The sequence below is a fragment of the Pollicipes pollicipes genome, unplaced genomic scaffold (assembly GCF_011947565.3).
Source record: "Pollicipes pollicipes isolate AB1234 unplaced genomic scaffold, Ppol_2.1 Scaffold_4295;HRSCAF=5057_pilon_pilon_pilon, whole genome shotgun sequence".
Lineage (NCBI taxonomy): Eukaryota > Metazoa > Arthropoda > Thecostraca > Pollicipedomorpha > Pollicipedidae > Pollicipes > Pollicipes pollicipes.
Genome location: NW_023596461.1, coordinates 21,319,268 through 21,340,091, shown reverse-complemented (window position 1 = coordinate 21,340,091; position 20,824 = coordinate 21,319,268). Strand labels below are relative to the sequence as shown.

At 54.4% G+C, this 20,824-nt stretch overlaps 2 protein-coding genes and 1 pseudogene across 2 annotated transcripts; all 3 read right to left on the bottom strand.

Annotated features, from left to right (window-relative positions):
- Positions 1 to 3,335: 3,335 nt before the first annotated feature.
- Positions 3,336 to 4,472, bottom strand: LOC119096895 (fumarylacetoacetate hydrolase domain-containing protein 2-like). The gene has a single exon (XM_037219887.1). The coding sequence runs from the start codon at positions 4,372 to 4,374 to the stop codon at positions 3,520 to 3,522; it is 855 nt and encodes a 284-aa protein (XP_037075782.1). The 5' UTR covers positions 4,375 to 4,472; the 3' UTR covers positions 3,336 to 3,519.
- A 1,037-nt stretch (positions 4,473 to 5,509) lies between these two features.
- LOC119097289 (uncharacterized) overlaps positions 5,510 to 20,824 on the bottom strand; it is a 39,888-nt pseudogene continuing 24,573 nt past the window's right edge.
- Positions 12,015 to 13,144, bottom strand: LOC119096852 (fumarylacetoacetate hydrolase domain-containing protein 2-like). Its single transcript, XM_037219811.1, has one exon. It carries the CDS (start codon positions 13,047 to 13,049, stop codon positions 12,195 to 12,197), a length of 855 nt encoding a protein of 284 aa, XP_037075706.1. The 5' UTR covers positions 13,050 to 13,144; the 3' UTR covers positions 12,015 to 12,194.

Sequence of the window (20,824 nt, the reverse complement as noted above, 5' to 3'; positions counted from 1 at the left end):
ACTCGTGTGTCACGAGACAAATGGCTCACATGTTTCATACTTGCTCGTCTCCTGTAAATCGCGTATGCCGCGTCATCGTAATCAGACTGAAGGGCTGTGTTTGATTGGACGTATCAACATCCAAAAATGCCAAATTTTGACAAGTCTTCCTCGCACCTTCGCCTCTTGTAAATTCGCTACGGCGTGTCGATATGTGCACATTGCATTGTGTCCAGGGAAAATATAATTTTTAGACGGCGTGGCAGCGGCCGAAGACTTAAATGTGACCTTTGCTAGGCCTTAGGCCATGATATTCATCATCAACAAGTTCCATACTTGTTTGTCTCCGGCAAGTCGGCAACGTGTGTTAAGGTTCACGAAGCAGGGAGGAATGCGTATGAGCTCGCTTGTGCCAAATTTTGAGATAGGTCATCAGGTCACGGGCCTGGTAGATCAGGTCACAATACCCTCTGACCGTTGGGCCAAATAAAGGCAAACTTCACATCGGTATTCGGAGTGACTCCAGAGCTCCTCATCCAACCGCCTTAACCCTAGAGACCTGTTTTAAGCAAAAGAACACTGTTGATCATTTCGGGTCAGTGACCTTATTCGAATTTAGACGGTCATGATGACCAAAAATCTATTAAGAACCTAAAGATCCTATAAGCCTAAACCAAGCTATTTATATTTTTAAGACATGAGTATCAATAAATACTTTAGACGGCGTGTTAAAAAACCGTGAATGAATGTGTTAGACGTAATGTTCCCAAAGAACGGTTGATATAGGTTATTTTAGGTCAGAGACCTCCTCTGTCCTGCAAGAAGCTCATATAAAATGTCTGTTGACGTCCCTTTGATTAAGAAATTCGAGAGGAGCATAAATCTGCCACTTAAAGCTCGTTCTCCATTGACAAAGGAGTTCAGATTTGACATCGGTATGTATAGTTGGGCGTGGCTACGCCGCGCCAAAAGTTGGTCGTTAATGTAGCTGGAGTCCCATAGAAAGGTGCGTTTGTCGTATATACACCTACCTAGGATAGAACGGCTACACCGCACCGGTCAAAAATTATTCTGGAAAACCTTCGGGGAGGGTTAGACTGATTCACGACCCGAGTGCGTGTTAATAGTAAGTTGGTGTGTGGTGATCCTATTAAAAGCACACGTATGCTTACACCGCGCTCGCAGTAAATTCATGCTCAACGTTGTTTCACAATGTATTTTTATGTATCTAATGTAAGCCGTTTGCTTTCAACCTAAATCCCATAAGAGTATTGCTCGACGTGACACGTTGATGCCATGACAAAATATGAAGTCTGAAAATTCTCTACGGTGACAAATTAAGCCAAAAATTGTATACATCCCTCGCATGTACAGAATATCGTAATTTGAATAAAGCGGCACTGTTTTGCTGCGGAAGGGGGCACCGCAACTAAGGACAATACCAAAATTGGAGTAGTTTGTGTAATTGGGTCGGGTGGCTTGACCCCCAAACCTGGTTGCTGGATCCGTTAAACCAGCAGTGAGCGGGCTCCTCAGCGGCACACCATTGACCGGAGGGGGCAGATTTGAACCCCCCCACCTTTCTCAAGAACGACACGGCCAAATTCAAAATTCATACAGTAATAGGTAGCACCGCGGTGTGCGGTCTGAAACCACACACCGCGTTCCGTTTTGCTGTACCAAACAACAACAAAAGCTTAAGTCTAGGTGTGTGTTCAGATTAGAGATCAAGGTCAAATCTTAAAATATTTCTTTGAAATATCCGGTCTCCCCCACAACGCATTTCACTTATAAGCGTACCTCACGGCGTGAAATCGTTACGCCCTGATCAAAGATGCTACGTAGGAAGGTATCTAATGACAGGCGCGCCTTACCATGTTAGAGCCAAGGTCACATGCCGCCCAAATGAGAGCTAAAACCGTCGTCTACGTCTTTTTTGGCCTATTTATTGTCGTCATATTTGAACAATCTAAGCGCGAATTATGGCTATCAGGCACGTGAGCAAGAGCTGTTGTCGAAAATCGGTAAACATGACGCCACTTTGACGTCACTTACGCTTAATTTGTTATGGCCCCCTTCCAGTTATAACTGCACATGGCGTAGAACTCATCAATTAACAGCCACTGAAACATCCGCAGCGATACCTCAAGGTGTTTCTGAAGTATCACGAATATTGCACAGGGAGGGGATGGGGGTGGGGGTGGTGGATAGATTTGACCCTCCCCTGGTCAATGGCGGGTTAATTCAGCCGGAAATTTACCTCTTGATTGAAACATTCGTTTCTCGCATGTAGCTGTGCACCTATCAATACTAGACCCCTCCTTCTCCTCGTCATAAAAAGTCGTGGCTGCTCTCACAAGATAAAAGTCGTAAAAGCAGCTGAACGGATGAGCGATGCAATAAACCTTACAAAACTAGGTTACACCACAAGATACGCATGGGTTTGCGAGGTTTAGCGGAAAACTCTGAAGTACAGGGATGACCTAAAGTCCTTCATGGCTAACCCTATCCCCACACACCACAACCAACATGCGTGCTGCCTCTCATGGCCGCTATAGAAGAGCGCCTTCGGCGCCCCAAGGTGACCTCCAAAGGAGCGCCTTCACTTGCCGATCAGAAGGGGCACGTGTGTCCATTGTCTGCTCGCTGGATCTACCTCTGCGTGACTAGCATGCTACTTAAATTAAAGACCTAAATTTGACCAAAATTAGAGGCATATATTGCCGTACAGCCAAATAAAGAGGGCTAAATCCAGTAAGACAGAATGAAGGGTAGGTTGTCGGCCCCTCGATTCAGCCCCCAATAATTTCCCAAAATGAACACCCCTGCCCAGGAGTGCGAGACGTGGCATGTGACACTCGATGCTGATCGGACCGAGACCAGCATCACATCCCGTTCCTCAAGTCGTCCCACTGCGAGGACCTGATGACGCTGCATCCATCTCTGTAGCCTCGGCATGCTGAAATGTCTGGAGGCTGGGAAGCAGAGAGGCGGGCCCGTAATCATTGGCCAGCAGTTGACCGAGTGACCCTATGCATAAGATGTCAGAACGTGACAGCGTACGAAGCATGCCTTTGGCCCTATCGAGTAGGAGCCAGCATCTACTGAAACAGTAAACGGGTCGCCTTGGAACACACAACACGAGGACTTGATCCAAATCTAAGTGCTAATGTTGACATATCCGTTACTGATTACAGCTTGCAACAGACGCTCGATCCGCCGCCTCCCAGCGTACCGAAATGCCTGCCATGGTGAAGATTCTGTTCGGATGCTATGATACAAGATGTGGCACGGGAGACCAGATGATGCTTCCCCGTTCCCGTGTCGAATTCGTTTTTCGGCAGGCAGACTCCACGTGACGTTTCGTGCGGTGTATTGCCACTCATGAGTGTCCCGGTTGGCAGGAGTGACGCGTATGGAATGTCGTCGCTGGCCATGTTAGCATGGGAACATCTCTTTTACATTCACCATGATAATAGAACAATGTCCACCTATTTGTGAGGCCGTTTCCAGCGCGAGAAGTCACACCGCCGGCGCCGCTCAGACCACCCTGTTGCGGATGGTGCCGATGCCTTCAATCTCACACTCGACGACATCACCGCGCTGCAGGAACTGCGGCGGCTTCATGAACACGCCGACGCCGGGCGGCGTGCCTGTCAAGATGACGTCGCCGGGTAGCAGGGTCAGGCACTGCGAGATGTGCGCCACCACCTGATGACAGTCGAACACCAGCTGGCGCGTGGTGCTGTTCTGGCGCGTGGCGCCGTTGACGCGGCAGGCGAGCGCCAGAGCGTGAGGCTCGAGCGCGTCGGCCGTCACCAGGCTCGGCCCCAGCGGGCAGAACGTGTCCATGGCCTTGCCGAGCAGCCACTGGCCGCCGTTGCGGTGCAGCTGCCAGTCCCGCGCCGAGACGTCGTGCGCCACCGTGTAGCCGAAGATGTAGTCGGCGGCCTGCTCCCGGCTGACGGCCCGGCAGCGCTGCCCCATCACCACGGCCAGCTCCACCTCCCAGTCCAGCTGGCTCGTCGCCGACGGCAGCACGATGTCGTCCGCCGGGCCGACGATGCAGCTCGGAAACTTGTTGAACACCACCGGCTCGGTGGGCACCGGCTGGTTTTGCTCGGCGCAAAGGTCCACGTAATTCATGCAGATGCAAAGCACCTTGTCGGGCCGCGTCACAGGCGCGCGCAGCTGGACCTCGGCCAGCGGCACCGTTGGTGCTGAGCTCTCAGCGGCGCGTAGCAGCTCTCGCACATGCGCCGGCGTCCCCAGCTCCAGCAGCTGCACGGTGCTGGTCGGCAGCGTCTCCTCAGAGAGCAGCTTTACTGCCTTGTCGCCGTCCGTCAGCAGCCCCAGCCGACTCCGCGCTTGGTAAGTGCACTGCACCAGCTTCATGGCTCCTGCTGTCGTGTCCGCGTCCCTGACTTCCTCGTGCGGTGAGATTTCCTCGCCCTGCGCCACGGAGCAGTCGCCCCCTGCTGCCTCGGAGACCAGAGACCTGCGAGTGAGCGCGTCGCTAGGGGGCCGTCTGGCCCGGCCTGGCGCGGTCCTCAGTTCAAGGCCACAGAGCCGCCGATGGCTCGCCCGATAAACAGACTGCCAGCCCCTCCCGCTCGCAGGCGCGTTGATATTCCACGCAGTGTAGGCCAACAGAGGTGTCCTGCGATGGGAGGGTCCGTCCTGCGGTGGGTTTGCTCACGGCGACAGCGAGCTACATGTTCCTCCACGCGACGGAGTAACCTTGTCTGTGCTGGGCTGTCGCTCTGTACAGCGGCCCGTCGAATGTCAAGCTGTGGGACAACACACAGAACCATCGCGGCTGGTTTGTCCGCGAATCGCCGTCGGTCCGATCGCTCGAGACTCTGACCAGACCAGAGGATCGGCCATCGCTGCTGACAATAGTGTAGCTGAACTGTCTTCGGCTGCCTGTCTGGAGCCCAAGTTTTTGCGGTGCGAGTACCCCCATGTCACGGCATGCTCTAAACACGTGGTGCTACGCAGAATGTGCCACGAGTGTCACGACATGATTCTGGGATATCCCGTGATGCTGTTCCCCTGATTTTGGAGGGAGGATACGGACACCAGTAGCGCAATTCGCATGTGGCGTTTTGTACCGAGCCCGTGCCATCAGCCACGATGCATCTCGGGACCGGCTCTGTGGTAAACACACATAACTCAGACGGCAGTGGGTCTGGCTCTGGCGCTGTCGCGAATGACGACGTGACTTTACGGCCCAAGTACTCCCCCCGGCTTGTGCCACGACGGCATGGCGAATGCAAATAACCATACGCACCGGCGATATGGCTACGGCTCCGTTTTCAGTTTCGTTGTCGTTTGTAACTGTTTTGTAACAAACGGCCGGACACTAATTGGCTGGACCCGACACATTGCTGGACAGGAAAAGTGAGCAACTTACTGCGATTGCTCCCTCCGCATGGTAACTAAGCATTTATTTTCCTATTTGCAGTGTGCTCGATGCAGTTCATGCGGTCGTATATCACCCAGATACATTTCAAGCAAGCAATCTGTTATATCATCACATTAACTCACCAGCAAGGGACCAACAGCACTGCTTGTTAGTCATCTGCCTCAAAATGGTACAAACATAGCTTCAGCGAGCTTCATGGTCAACACTTTACAAAGAACGGCAATGCAGACATACTAACTACATCGGCGAGCTCTTGTGGTATCAGCAGCCACTCCAGGCAAGGTCGACACAAGTCGTGTGGGCTCCCAGCCAGACTATCAGGCGGGCGCCGCGCCGTGATCACAAACACCACTGATCGAGCCCGCTCAAGTCTCAGTGGAACCGCACAGTGGCGACATCTCGCGAGGTGACCCGCAGTCACGTGACGTCGCCGGCTGCCGCCGCCGGACGCTGCGTGGCGTCACGTGGTCAGGTCAGCTCCTGGACGTAGGTGGCGGGGAAGATGCCGACGGTGCCGTTCAACTCTCCCAGCCACCAGCCGTCCTCCTGCTTGTCGTGCATGTTGATGACGTCACCTGGGCACAGCGGACGAGGTCAGCCCCAGCGCGACGGGGTCCGGGGCAACAGAACCGCAGCAGGCAATAACATGAGTTGGACTGTTGGACATGCCTAACCATTTCGTCCGATAGTGATACATTACACTTTAGCTCCAGCTGTAATCTCGTAAGGCAGGCGTTCGGTCGTTTTCGCACGCGAATGATTGAAGGCTTTGGATCAGACGACGACTCGTGCAACTGATCTGGACAGCATCGTCGCAGTCATTCGCGTCGATAGAGGCGGGAAACAAAAGCACAACCGGCAGTGCTCCCGCTTTATTTCCGAAGTCCGTTACTCCTTCCCTCAGCAAGCCATAAACAGAAACAACGGAACAACTGCCCCGCCAGGGTTGTCGATGAGATGGACACCAGCTGGGACACTGCTGCAGTCGCCAGCGGCGGGTGCCGTCAGCACACCCACCGGCCTTGATGGTGAGCTCGTCGTTCATGTTGGCCTTGTAGTCGTAGAGCACCTTGCAGCGCCCGATGGACGGCGCCAGCTCCACAGGTGAGGGAGACGCCGTCAGCTGCTCACTGGACGAATCAGCTGGCGGCGGTGATGACGTCAGCGGGAGCTTCGTCGGCGGTGATTGGTCACCGTGGCTGCTGAATTCGTCTGTTGGGCAAGGGCAACGGATGTTATGGTTGTTGCGCCTTGTGTTGGTCACCTCAAACGAACTCTAGGCCTCCAGCGTTTTTGGCGAAAAGCTGTTGTTTTACACGGCGAAACAGCCAGGTGATGAATGGTTAAAAAAGGCCGGTTTTCTATAGTATCTACAACTGGGGAAATCCCCAAAACTACCTCCGAGACCTTAACCAAAAATGACGATCAAATAGGGGGCTATTCAGCAAGACCTATGCAGCTACAGATGTCGCTGCCACCTGCTGCTGCATCACAAAGGCATCACTCTGGTATGGCGTGCGTACCGAAGTCTGACTCGTGCTGGTTGGAGGTGCCATCCGCCTTGCCCCGGTCGCCTTGCCGCACCCAGTTCGGCACCTGACCGCCAGAGATGCCGCGCGAGCTGTTACCGACACCAGAAGTCCAGCCGTGTATAGTTAGCATACCACGTAACGCGTACATAGTACTGTGGCCGTTCCAGCCACACAACGTAGCCCTAGAAACAGTCGACGGCTATCGGCGACTCCATTTGGCTTGCTGGCAATTTTCCATGCGACTCACACCACCCGTAACCAGCGCCGCCGCACCACGGCCAGGCGTACTAACCTTGAGTGCGCTCTGTGTCATGCCCTGACGGTCCTTGTGGTGCTGGATGTGTTTGCTGAGCGGGTGCTGAGGCCGCGTCTGGCCTTCCACCTCTGCCAGCGCCACCTGGATCTTGTACCGACTCGCCTCCAGGTAGGCCAGCATAGCGCGCATCTGAGGGCGGCACAGACGCGGCTCCGCTGAGAATCAGGCGACCGAGAACGACGGTAAAGACCCGGCGACGCTGGGGACCAGGCGACCGAGAACGACGGCACAGACGCGGCTCCGCTGAGAATCAGGCCACCGAGAACGACGGCACAGACGCGGCTCCGCTGAGGACCGGGCGACCGAGAACGACGGCACAGACGCGGCTCCGATGAGAATCAGGCGACCGAGAACGACAGCACAGACACGGCTCCGCTGGGGGCCAGGCGTCCGAGAACGACGCACAGACGCGGCTCCGCTGAGAATCAGGCGAGCGAGAACGACGAGCGTCCTTGTGGCATCAGTCTCAGGCCGGTGCGCACGGCAATGTGGCCTCAGCCATGACACAAATGTGTAAACCGTACGACAGCAAGCTTAAAAGCGCAGCTCAAATGTCCTAGCATCTACTGTTTGACGGGCTGACTTTTGGACGCCATTGATGACTACCAGCGCTGTAAATAATCACTTTAGGCTTTTATGTCAATTATCTCGGTGTTGCTACTTCACAAGATGCATTATGACCTGTACCCACGCTCACTTGTATAAATCTAACGGGCACGATCGCGAACCCGACGTGGGAGTTTATGGCTCATAACTGTGACAGTTGCATGGGTCTGAAACGATCAGCAACTATGTATTCAGTATGACACGGGCGGGAAAACGACATAATTTGACTCACGTGCTGCAGTTTTTCGTGAACGTCTTTCTAGGAGCCTTCGTTGCCGAAGTGAGGAGCCTCCTGCATTGCCTTCGCCAGATTTTCCACGCCATCTCTACCTTGTCTCTCCCGCCCCACGTCCTGACTAATCAGCTGAAGGAACTACTAAAGAGCCTGCGGTGAATGGTGTCAAACATCACCAGCTGACTCACATCATCACTTCTTCTGCAAACTTCTGCAGTCGTAGTTTTTCCCAAGAATTGAAAGATGGGAAAGCAGCCAAACCAAGAGGTAAACACGTTTTAGAAGAGCAAATATGGCCTGTCAACCAGTTCTATGAAAATAATGTAACCAATACCATCACACCCGGGAACTCTCATTGACGGCTCTGTGAACAGTTGCAAAAAGCAAAACGCTCATGCCCTGTCCCAGGCGCGCAGCGAGGATTGTCTTCAGGCGGGCTCGGAGTTCGGCGAGTGCGCGTCACGCCGATTTTGAACTTCCTGTCGAGTGCCCTACACGGTGACGAACGAAAAATCCGGGCCTAAGCGGCAGACCCAGACTTTAAAAATGCTTGGCCGCGTGCTCATGCCATTTCCAGGAAGTTTACAGATTGAAGCTTTCATGCTGCAAGGGAGAAGTGCATCGCCGCGTGTAGAAGAAAAAGTTACCATTTAAGAGTGCACGATCGCTCGCATTTAAGTGACCTCATTGTGTAGACCTATCTGTTATGACTGTGTACCGTTTAGGGAGCCCACACACCCATATGAAAGCCCACATGAAATTAAAAGGTCTTACAAAAATCTATCATGCTTCCATTTCACAGACATTTACGCGCGCCTCGGATGCACAACAACAATTTAGCACGCTCGGGTGGCAGGTTGAAAACGACGCGCTCCATGGAGGAAGGGGCCAGTTTGATAACTGAGTTAAAAAGAAGAGCAAGAAATACTAAATTCACGAAGCAGGGAGGAATGCGTATGGGCTCGCTTGTGCCAAATTTTGAGATAGGTCATCAGGTCACAGGCCTGGTAGATCAGGTCACAATACCCTCTGACCGTTGGGGCAAATAAAGTCAAACTCCAGATCGGTATTCGGAGTGACTCCAGAACTCCTCATCCAACCGCCTTAACCCTAGAGACCTGTTTTAAGCAAAAGAACACTGTTGATCATTTCGGGTCAGTGACCTTATTCGAATTTAGACGGTCATCATGACCAAAATTCTATTAAGAACCTAAAGATCCTATAAGCCTAAACCAAGCTATTTATATTTTTAAGACATGAGTATCAATAAATACGTTAGACGGTGTGTTAAAAAACCGTGAATGAATGTGTTAGACGTTATGCTCCCAAAGAACGGTTGATATAGGTTGTTTTAGGTAGAGACCTCCTATGTCCTGCAAGAAGTTCATATAAAATGTCTGTTGACGTCCCTTTGATTAAGAAATTCGAGAGGCGCATAAATCTGCCACTTAAAGCTCGTTCTCCATTGACAAAGGAGTTCAGATTTGACATCGGTGTGTAAAGTTGGGCGTGGCTACGCCCCGCCAAAGGTTGGTCGTTAATGTAGCTGGAGTCCCATAGAAAGGTGCTTTTGTCGTATATACACCTACATAGGATAGAACGGCTACACCGTACCGGTCAAAAATTACTCTGGAAAACCTTCGGGGAGGGTTAGACTGATGCACGACCCGAGTGCGTGTTAATAGTGAGTTGGTATGTGGTGATCCTATTAAAAGCACACGTATACTTACACCGTGCTCGCAGTAAATTCATCCTCAACGTTGTTTCACAATGTATTTTTATGGATCTAATGTAAGCCGTTTGCTTTCAACCTAAATCCCACAAGAGTATCGCTCAATGTAACACGTTGATGCCACGACAAAATATGAAGTTTGAAAATTCTCTACGGTGACAAATTTAGCCAAAAATTGTATACATCCCTCGCATGTACAGAATATTGTAATTTGAATAAAGCGGCACTGTTTTGCTGCGGAAGGGGGCACCGCAGCTAAGGACAATAGCAAAATTGGAGTAGTTTGTGTAATTGGGTCGGGTGGCTTGACCCCCAAACCTGGTTGCTGGAACCGTTAAACCAGCAGTGAGCGGGCTCCTCCGCGGCACACCATTGACCCGAGGGGGGCAGATTTGAACCCCATACCTTTCTCAAGAACGACACGGCCAAATTCAAAATTCATGCAGTAGTAGGTAGCACCGCGGTGTGCGGTCTGAAACCACACACCGCGTTTCGTTTTGCTGTACCAAACAACAACAAAAGCTTAAGTCTAAGTGTGTGTTAGGATTACAGATCAAGGTCAAATCTTAAAATGTTTCTTTGAAACATCCGGCCTCCCCCACAACGCATTTCATTTATAAGCGTACCTCACGGCGTGAAATCGTTGCGCCCTGATCAAAGATGCTACGTAGGAAGGTATCTAATGACAGGCGCGTCTTACCATGCTAGAGCCGAGGTCACATGCTGCCCGAATGAGAGCTAAAACCGTCGTCTATGTCTTTTTTGGCCTATTTATTGTCGTCATATTTGAACAATCTGAGCGCGAATTATGGCTATCAGGCACGTGAGCAAGAGCTGTTGTCGAAAATCGGTAAACATGACTCCACTTTGACGTCACTCACGCTTAATTTGTTATGGTCTCCTTCCAGTTATAACTGCACATGGCGTAGAACTCATCAATTAACAGCCACTGAAACATCCGCAGCGATACCTCAAGGTGTTTCTGAAGTATCACGAATATTGCACAGGGAGGGGATGGGGGTGGGGGTGGTGGATAGATTTGACCCTCCCCTGGTCAATGGCGGGTTAATTCAGCCGGAAATTTACCTCTTGATTGAAACATTCGTTTCTCGCATGTAGCTGTGCACCTATCAATACTAGACCCCTCCTTCTCCTCGTCATAAAAAGTCGTGGCTGCTCTCACAAGATAAAAGTCGTAAAAGCAGCTGAACGGATGAGCGATGCAATAAACCTTACACACCTAAGTTACACCATAAGATACGCATGGGTCTGCGAGGTTTAGCGGAAAACTCTGAAGTACAGGGATGACCTAAGTCCTTCATGGCTAACCCTATCCCCACACCCCACAACCAACATACGTGCTGCCTCTCATGGCCGCTATAGAAGAGCGCCCTCGGCGCCCTAAGGTGACCTCCAAAGGAGCGCCTTCACTTGCCGATCAGAAGGGGCACGTGCGTCCGTTGTCTGCTCGCTGGATCTACCTCTGCATGACTAGTATGTTACTTAAATTAAAGACTTAAATTTTACCAAAATTAGAGGCATATATTGCCGTACAGCCAAATAAAGAGGGCTAAATCCAGTAAGACAGAATGAAGGGTAGGTTGTCGGCCCCTCGGTTCAGCCCCCATAATTTACCAAAATCAACATCCCCTCCCCGGAGTGCGAGACGTGGCATGTGACACTCGATGCTGATCGGACTGAGACCAGCACCACATCCCGTTCCTGAAGTCGTCCCACTGAGAGGACCTGATGACGGCGCATCCATCTCTGTAGGCTCGGCATGCTGAAATGTCTGGAGGCTGGGAAGCAGAGAGGCGGGCCCGTAATCATTGGCCAGCAGTTGACCGAGTGACCCTATGCATAAGATGTCAGAACGTGACAGCGTACGAAGCATGCCTTTGGCCCTATCGAGTAGGAGCCAACATCTACTGAAACAGTAAACGGGTCGCCTTGGAACACACAACACGAGGACTTGATCCAAATCTAAGTGCTAATGTTGACATATCCGTTGCTGATTACACCTTGCAACAGACGCTCGATCCGCCGCCTCCCGGCGTATCGAAATGCCTGCCATGGTGAAGATTCTGTTCGGATGCTATGATACGAGATGTGGCACGGGAGACCAGATGATGCTTCCCCGTTCCCGTGTCGAATTCGTTTTTCGCCAGGCAGACTCCACGTGACGTTTCGTGCGGTGTATTGCCACTCATGAGTGTCCCGGTTGGCAGGAGTGACGCGAATGGAATGTCGTCGCTGGCCATGTGAGCATGGGAACATCTCTTTTACATTCACCATGATAATAGAACAATGCCCACCTATTTGTGGGGCCGTTTCCAGCGCGCGAAGTCACACACCGCCGGCGCCGCTCAGACCACCCGGTTGCGGATGGTGCCGATGCCTTCAATCTCACCCTCGACGACATCCCCTCGCTGCAGGAACTGCGGCGGCTTCATGAACACGCCGACGCCGGGCGGCGTGCCTGTCAAGATGACGTCGCCAGGCAGCAGGGTCAGGCACTGCGAGATGTGCGCCACCACCTGATGACAGTCGAACACCAGCTGGCGCGTGGTGCTGTTCTGGCGCGTGGCGCCGTTGACGCGGCAGGCGAGCGCCAGAGCGTGAGGCTCGAGCGCGTCGGCCGTCACCAGGCTCGGCCCCAGCGGGCAGAACGTGTCCATGGCCTTGCCGAGCAGCCACTGACCGCCGTTGCGGTGCAGCTGCCAGTCCCGCGCCGAGACGTCGTGCGCCACCGTGTAGCCGAAGATGTAGTCGGCGGCCCGCTCCCGGCTGACGGCCCGGCAGCGCTGCCCCATCACCACGGCCAGCTCCACCTCGCAGTCCAGCTGACTCGTCGCCGACGGCAGCACGATGTCGTCCGCCGGGCCGACGATGCAGCTCGGAAACTTGTTGAACACCACCGGCTCGGTGGGCACCGGCTGGTTTTGCTCGGCGCAAAGGTCCACGTAATTCATGCAGATGCAAAGCACCTTGTCGGGCCGCGTCACAGGCGCGCGCAGCTGGACCTCGGCCAGCGGCACCGTTGGTGCTGAGCTCTCAGCGGCGCGTAGCAGCTCTCGCACATGCGCCGGCGTCCCCAGCTCCAGCAGCTGCACGGTGCTGGTCGGCAGCGTCTCCTCAGAGAGCAGCTTTACTGCCTTGTCGCCGTCCGTCAGCAGCCCCAGCCGACTCCGCGCTTGGTAAGTGCACTGCACCAGCTTCATGGCTCCTGCTGTCGTGTCCGCGTCCCTGACTTCCTCGTGCGGTGAGATTTCCTCGCCCTGCGCCACGGAGCAGTTGCCCCCTGCTGCCTCGGAGACCAGAGACCTGCGAGTGAGCGCGTCGCTAGGGGGCCGTCTGGCCCGGCCTGGCGCGGTCCTCAGTTCAAGGCCACAGAGCCGCCGATGGCTCGCCCGATAAACAGACTGCCAGCCCCTCCCGCTCGCAGGCGCGTTGATATTCCACGCAGTGTAGGCCAACAGAGATGTCCTGCGGTGGAAGGGTCCGTCCTGCGGTGGGTTTGTTCACGGCGACAGCGAGCTACATGTTCCTCCACGCGACGGAGTAACCTTGTCTGTGCTGGGCTGTCGCTCTGTACAGCGGCCCGTCGAATGTCAAGCTGTGGGACAACACACAGAACCATCGCGGCTGGTTTGTCGGCGAAACGCAGTCAGTCCGATCGCTCGAGATTCTGACCAGACCAGAGGATCGGCCATCGCTGCTGACAATAGTGTAGCTGAACTGTCCACGGCTGCCTGTCTGGAGCCCAAGTTTTTGCGGTGCGAGTGCCCCCATGTCACGGCATGCTCTAAACACGTGGTGCTACGCAGAATGTGCCACGAGTGTCACGACATGATTCTGGGATATCCCGTGATGCTGTTCCCCTGATTTTGGAGGGAGGATACGGACACCAGTAGCGCAATTCGCATGTGGCGTTTTGTACCGAGCCCGTGCCATCAGCCACGATGCATCTCGGGACCGGCTCTGTGGTAAACACACACAACTGAGACGGCAGTGGCTCTGGCCCTGGCTCTGTGTCTGGCGCTGTCGCGAATGACGACGTGACCTTTGGGCTCACGTGCTCCCGCCGCCTTGTGCCACGATGGTATGCGAATGCAAATAACCATACGCACCGGCGATATGGCTACGGCTCCGTTTTCAGTTTCGTTGTCGTTTGTAACTGTTTTGTAACAAACGGCCGGACACTAATTGGCTGGACCCGACACATTGCTGGACAGGAAAAGTGAGCAACTTACTGCGATTGCTCCCTCCGCATGGTAACTAAGCATTTATTTTCCTATTTGCAGTGTGCTCGATGCAGTTCATGCAGTCGTATATTACCCAGATACATTTCAGGCAAGTAATCTGTTATATCATCACATTAACTCACCAGCAAGGGACCAACAGCACTGCTTGTTAGTCATCTGCCTCAAAATGGTACAAACATAGCTTCAGCGAGCTTCATGGTCAACACTTTACAAAGAACGGCAATGCAGACATACTAACTACATCGGCGAGCTCTTGTGGTATCAGCAGCCACTCCAGGCAAGGTCGACACAAGTCGTGTGGGCTCCCAGCCAGACTATCAGGCGGGCGCCGCGCCGTGATCACAAACACCACTGATCGAGCCCGCTCAAGTCTCAGTGGAACCACACGGTGGCGACATCTCGCGAGGTGACTCGCAGTCACGTGACGTCGCCGGCTGCCGCCGCCGGACGCTGCGTGGCTGTCACGTGGTCAGGTCAGCTCCTGGACGTAGGTGGCGGGGAAGATGCCGACGGTGCCGTTCAACTCTCCCAGCCACCAGCCGTCCTCCTGCTTGTCGTGCATGTTGATGACGTCACCTGGGCACAGCGGACGAGGTCAGCCCCAGCGCGACGGGGTCCGGGGCAACAGAACCGCAGCAGGCAATAACATGAGTTGGACTGTTGGACATGCCTAACCATTTCGTCCGATAGTAATACATCATACTTTAGCTCCAGCTGTAACCTCGTAAGGCAGGTGTTTGGTCGTTTTCGCACGCGAATGATTGAAGGCTTTGGATCAGACGACGACTCATGCACCTGGTCTGGACAACATCGTCGCAGTCACTCGCGTCGATGGAGGCGGGAAACAAGAGCATAACCGGCAGTTCTCCGCTTTCTTCCGTTTCTTCCGTCTTCCGAAGTATGTTACTCCTTCCCTCAGTCAAGCCATAAACAGAAACAACGGAACAAGCCGCCCCGCCAGGGTAGTCAGTGAGATGGACACCAGCTAGGATACTGCTGCAGTCGCCAGCGGCGGGTGCCGTCAGCACACCCACCGGCCTTGATGGTGAGCTCGTCGTTCATGTTGGCCTTGTAGTCGTAAAGCACCTTGCAGCGCCCGATGGACGGCGCCGGCTCCACAGGCGAGGGAGACGCCGTCAGCTGCTCACTGGACGAGTCAGCTGGCGGCGGTGATGACGTCAGCGGGAGCTGCGTCGGCGGTGATTGGTCACCGTGGCTGCTGAATTCGTCTGTTGGGCAAGGGCAACGGATGTTTTGGTTGTTGGGCCTTGTGTTGGTCACATCAAACGAACTCTAAGCCTCCAGCGTTTTAGGCGAAAAACCCAGGTGATGACTGTTTAAAGAAGGCCGGTTTACTCTAGTAACTGCAATAGAGGAAATCCCCAAAACTACCTCCGATACCTAAACCAAATAGGACGGTCAAATAGGGGGCTATTCAGCAATGCCCGTGCAGCTACAGATGTCTCTGCCACCTGCTGCTGCATCACAAAGGCATCACTCTGGTATGGCGTGCGTACCGAAGTCTGACTCGTGCTGGTTGGAGGTGCCATCCGCCTTGCCCCGGTCGGTGGCCCAGTCCGGGGAGTCCTCCGGTGAGAGGTTCAGCGGGTCCAGCCGCACCCAGTTCGGCACCTGGCCGCCAGAGATGCCGCGCGAGTTGTTACCGACACCAAAAGTCCAACCGTGTACAGTTAGCATACGACATAACGCATACATAGTACTGTGACCATTCCAGCCACACAGCCTAGGTCTATAAACAGCCGACGGCTATCGGCGACTCCATTTGGCTTGCTGGCAATTTTCCGTGCGACTCACACCACCCGTAACCAGCGCTGCCGCACGGCGGCCGGGCGTACTAACCTTGAGTACACTCTGTGTCATGCCCTGACGGTCCTTGTGGTGCTGGATGTGTTTGCTGAGCGGGTGCTGAGGCCGCGTCTGGCCTTCCACCTCTGCCAGCGCCACCTGGATCTTGTACCGACTCGCCTCCAGGTAGGCCAACATAGCGCGCATCTGAGGGCGGCACAGACGCGGCTCCGCTGAGGAACCAGGCGACCGAAAACGACGGCACAGACGCGACTCCGCTGGGGGCCAGGCGTCCGAGAACGACGGCACAGACGCGGCTCCGCTGAGAATCAGGCCACCGAGAAACGACAGCACAGACACGGCTCCGCTGGGGGCCAGGCGTCCGAGAACGACGCACAGACGCGGCTCCGCTGAGAATCAGGCCACCGAGAACGACGGCAAAGACGCGGCTCCGCTGGGGACCAGGCCAACCAAGAACGACGGCACAGACGTGGCTCCGCTGAGGACCAGGCGACCGGGAAACGACCGGCACAGACGCGGCTCCGCTGAGAATCAGGCCACCGAGAACGACGGCGCACAGACGCGGCTCCGCTGGGGACCAGGCGACCGAGAACGACGGCACAGACGCGGCTCCGCTGAGAATCAGGCGACCGAGAACGACGGCACCAGACGCGGCTCCGCTGGGGACAAAGCGGACCGAGAACGACGGCACAGACGCGGCTCCGCTGAGAATCAGGCGAGCGAGAACGACGAGCGTCCTTGTGGCATCAGTCTCAGGTCGGTGCGCACGGCAATGTGGCCTCAGCCATGACACAAATGTGTAAACCGTACGGCAGCAAGCTTAAAAGCGCAGCTCAAATCTGCTAGCATCTACTGTTTGACGGGCTGACTTTCGGACGCCATTGATGACTACCAGCGCTGTAAATAATCACTTTATGCTTTTATATCAATTATCTCGGTCCTTGCTACTTCACAAGATGCATTATGACCTGTACCCCATGATCACTTGTATGAATTTAACGGGCACGATCGCGAACCCGACGTGGGAGTTTATGGCTTATAACTGTGACAGTTGCATGGGTCTGAAACGATCAGCAACTATGTATTCAGTATAGCACGGGCGGGAAAACGACATAGTTCGACTCACGTGCTGCAGTTTTTCGTGAACGTCTTTCTGGGAGCCTTCGTTGCCGAAGTGAGGAGCCTCCTGCATTGCCTTCGCCAGATTTTCCACGCCATCTTTACCTCATCTTTCCCGCCCCACGTCCTGACGAATCAGCTGAAGGAACTGTTCAAGAGCTTGCGGTGAATGGTGTCAAACATCACCAGCTGACTCACGTCATCACTTCTTCTGCAAACTTCTGCAGCCGTAATTTTTCCCAAGAATTGATAGATGGGAAAGCAGCCGAACCAACAGGTAAACACGTTTTAGAAGAGCAAATATGGCCTGTCAACCAGTTCTATGAAAATAATGTAACCGATACCATCACATCCGAAAACTCTCATTGACGGCTTTGTGAACAGTTGCAAAAAGCAAAACGCTCACGCCCTGTCCCAGGCACGCAGTCAGGATTTTCTTCAGGCGGGCTCGGAGTTCGGCGAGAGCGCATCACGCCGATTTTGAACTTCCTGTCGAGTGCCCTACACGGTGACGAACGAAAAATCCAGGCTTGAAGTGGCCGGCCCGGACCCCTCGGACCCTCCCATGGCTGCGCCCCTGCTCTATTCATACCGATCTGAGCCGATATTACATGGTCTTCTGTCATATGTCATGGTCCTGTCATTACTGACAGTTCTTATCTCCGCGGGGCGACCAGAGAGCCCGCCTGCTCGGCCGCCACGACTCGCCTTTTTCCGTCGCTCGCGATTCATGGCGTTGGTCATGTTCTCGGCGTAGAAGTCGGGCAGCAGCTGTTCGGGCGTGGCCTGCCAGCACCCTTCACGTGCAGCACGGTTTGCACGTCCCGGTCGACGTCCGCGCACGTCACCGGTTCGGCCAGCCGCTCAGCGCTCTGCGGTCACCGGCGAAGGAGTCAGCGCACGCCACCGGCAGGGGAGTCAGCGCGCGCCACCGGCAGGGAGTCAGCGCACGTCACCGTCAGGGGAGTGAGCGCACGTCACCGGCGAGGGAGTCGGCGCACGTCACCGAAAGGGAAGTCAGCGCAGGTCACCAGCGAGGGAGTCAGCGCACGCCAATGGCAGGGAAGTCAGCGCAAGTCCCGTCCGGGGAGTGAGCGCACGTCACCGGCAGGGAGTCAGTCCACGTCAGCACCTTATTGGGAGACGTGGCCAAGGCTGCCGGCCACAGAGAGAGAGAGAGAGAGAGAGAGAGGGGGTGTTTATGCTCGAACGGTTCGCTTGCATGGCAGTGTTGTCGTCTTCTGAGAATGTTTTCATGGTGAGATTACCATCCTGGCGCTTGCTGCTTTTGGAAGCACTGGCGGCACGAGTGGAAAACAACGGAAAACCGCAACGCAACGCCTCGAAAATGGAGGCCCGAAAGCAATTTAAGGCTAGAATGATAGCGATTTGAAAAGGGAATGGTTTGGATCAGACGACCATTAATGTGCCGTGTGCGGCGGAAAAAGAGCGATACGATAACTGACGTTAAGATATCAATTGTCATAGTTTAAATTGCGCCAAAAATAGGGCGATAGAACCAAAGACCTTGGACAACCCATACCAATCTGTTTGATCAGTCCATCGGAAACTAACCCTTCCATAAAATTTCGACACGCTACAACATCTTGCATTCAGCATCGGCTTCGATAAATATCCCATTATCCTCTTCCAAGTCGGTTGCTGGCGTGCCTTAGCGTAGCACAGTTTTGAAATCCGCTGGAGAGTTGTAGCCGACAGCACCTTTCCCCCGCAGCTGGTGTCGCGTGTTCATCACCAGTCTCATACCTTGTCGTTCGTCTCATCACGGGTGGGCAGTCTCGGTTTGCACGCGAGAGCACGTGCCAATTGACACTGACACGGCACAATCCCTAGCTAAAGCAGTTGTCCATCTTCTGCTCTGTCACAACCAGTTAGTCTGGCGTAGCCACCAGCCTGCCCCGCGGGGCCATCGCTATCTAGATCCGGTTCGACTTTTGTTCTTCACCTGTTTTGAAATGAGAAAACTGCGCGTTTCCGGCAAAAGCAGAAAGCGCCAGATAAGCGCCAGTAAGCGCCAAGTAATCAAACGACATAATACATAATTGCGATACCGAAATTTTTGCAGGAGATAGCTGTCCGACCAGGCAGCTTGCATACAAATGCCCAACACGTTACACGAAGAAACATGCCAAGAATTACAATTCACGTCGCTGAAAACCACGTGGATATGCAATCGGTGAATGCAAAGATATTTGCGTCCAGAAAGCGTGACGACAGGGAAGGGCCGAGCCGCTCAAGCGTAAAAAGTATCGGTGCAAGAAAACTCGTTCGCCCTACAGTGTCATTCGCGACAGATGGCGTGATGGGACAAAGAAAACCTGACGTTGAAACTGACCTGCGCCATCTTAGGTGCGAGCGCCGCCATGTTCTGATGATAGGCCTGCAGGACGGACTGCAGTCGCACCAGCCGCTCCTCCTCCAGCGCCTGGAAGCACTGGCTGCCCTTGTTCACGGCCGTCTCCCACTCCAACCTGCGGCGGAAGACGGCCGAGCGTCACAGCAGGTCACAGTCAGCAGGGCGGCTACGAGCGGGCAGAGCAGATGAAATGGGGCTGATAGTATGGAGCCGGATCAGCTAGACGGAGTCCTCGGAGAGCTCTGGATGAAAGGGCGCGATGACTTTTTGGATCTTCTGTGTTGGATGACCTGCCGGTATATGGTCGGGACGGGGATCGGAACAGAGCCGAGGTACGTATGCGGGAGTCTCGGTCCATAAGTGCTGTTCACAACTTCTCTCGGAGGCTGTCGCCCCGCCCGATTATCCGGCTTACCTCCGCTCTGTTCGCTCAGAGCGGTCTCAGTCCGCTCTGTCCCGCCCGGAGGCGGTGCTCAGTCCGTTCTGTCCGCCCGGTAGCGGTCTCAGTACGTTTCTGTCCTGCCCGAGCGGTCTCAGTCCGTCCTGTTCGCCCAGAGCGGTCTCAGTCCCGCTCTGTTTCGCCCAGAGCGGTCTCAGTCCGCTCTGTCCGCCCGGAGCGGTTTCAGTCCGTTCTGTGGTCCGCCCGGAGCGGGTCTCATTCGTCCGTTTCTGTTCGCCCAACGCGGTCTCAAATCCGCTCTGTCCGGCCCAGGGCCGGGCTCACGTCCGCTCTGTCCGCCCCAGAGGCGGTCTCAGTTGGCTCTGTCCGCCAGAGCGGACCGCAATCCGCTCCTGTCCGCCTGAGCGGTCCAGTCCACTCTGTCCGCTCAGAGCGGTCTCAGTCGCTCTGTCCGCTCAGAGCGGTCTCAGTCCGCTCCCGCGGTCGCCTTGTGAGGCGCTGAACAGGACACGTGCCCGAGACTCCCACATAGAATACCTGGGCTCTTTCCAAGGCCACCCGCACGATGTAACGTATAAGCTATCATCCTGGAAAGTGAAGCAGCACAAAAAAACGCATTGGTGTATGCCCAGGATGTGAAAACTCATGTACAGTCCTCACAAAACTTGATTCTAGAAGCTTTGCATTTCCTTTTATATCAGGAGCTCAAAGGTGACTTAGGAACCATGTCAGGATCGTCCATATTTTCAACACACCAGCGAGCATCGTCATAAAGCAGGCTTGCTTAACTTGCATGCGTATTACTGGCTACGTTAGCTGCAGCTGAAAACGGCAGATATCCACATCGCCAACTTTGACGCCTGCATGGCTCACCGGGCCCGCTCTCCCCGCAGACAGAAGTTATAGTAGTCGGCATCCGCCTTGCCCATGGCGTTCTCTGTTTTCTGCCTCCTGCTCTCCACCTGCGGGCGTCACAACACGATCAGACCAGTGACGTCACCACTGCCG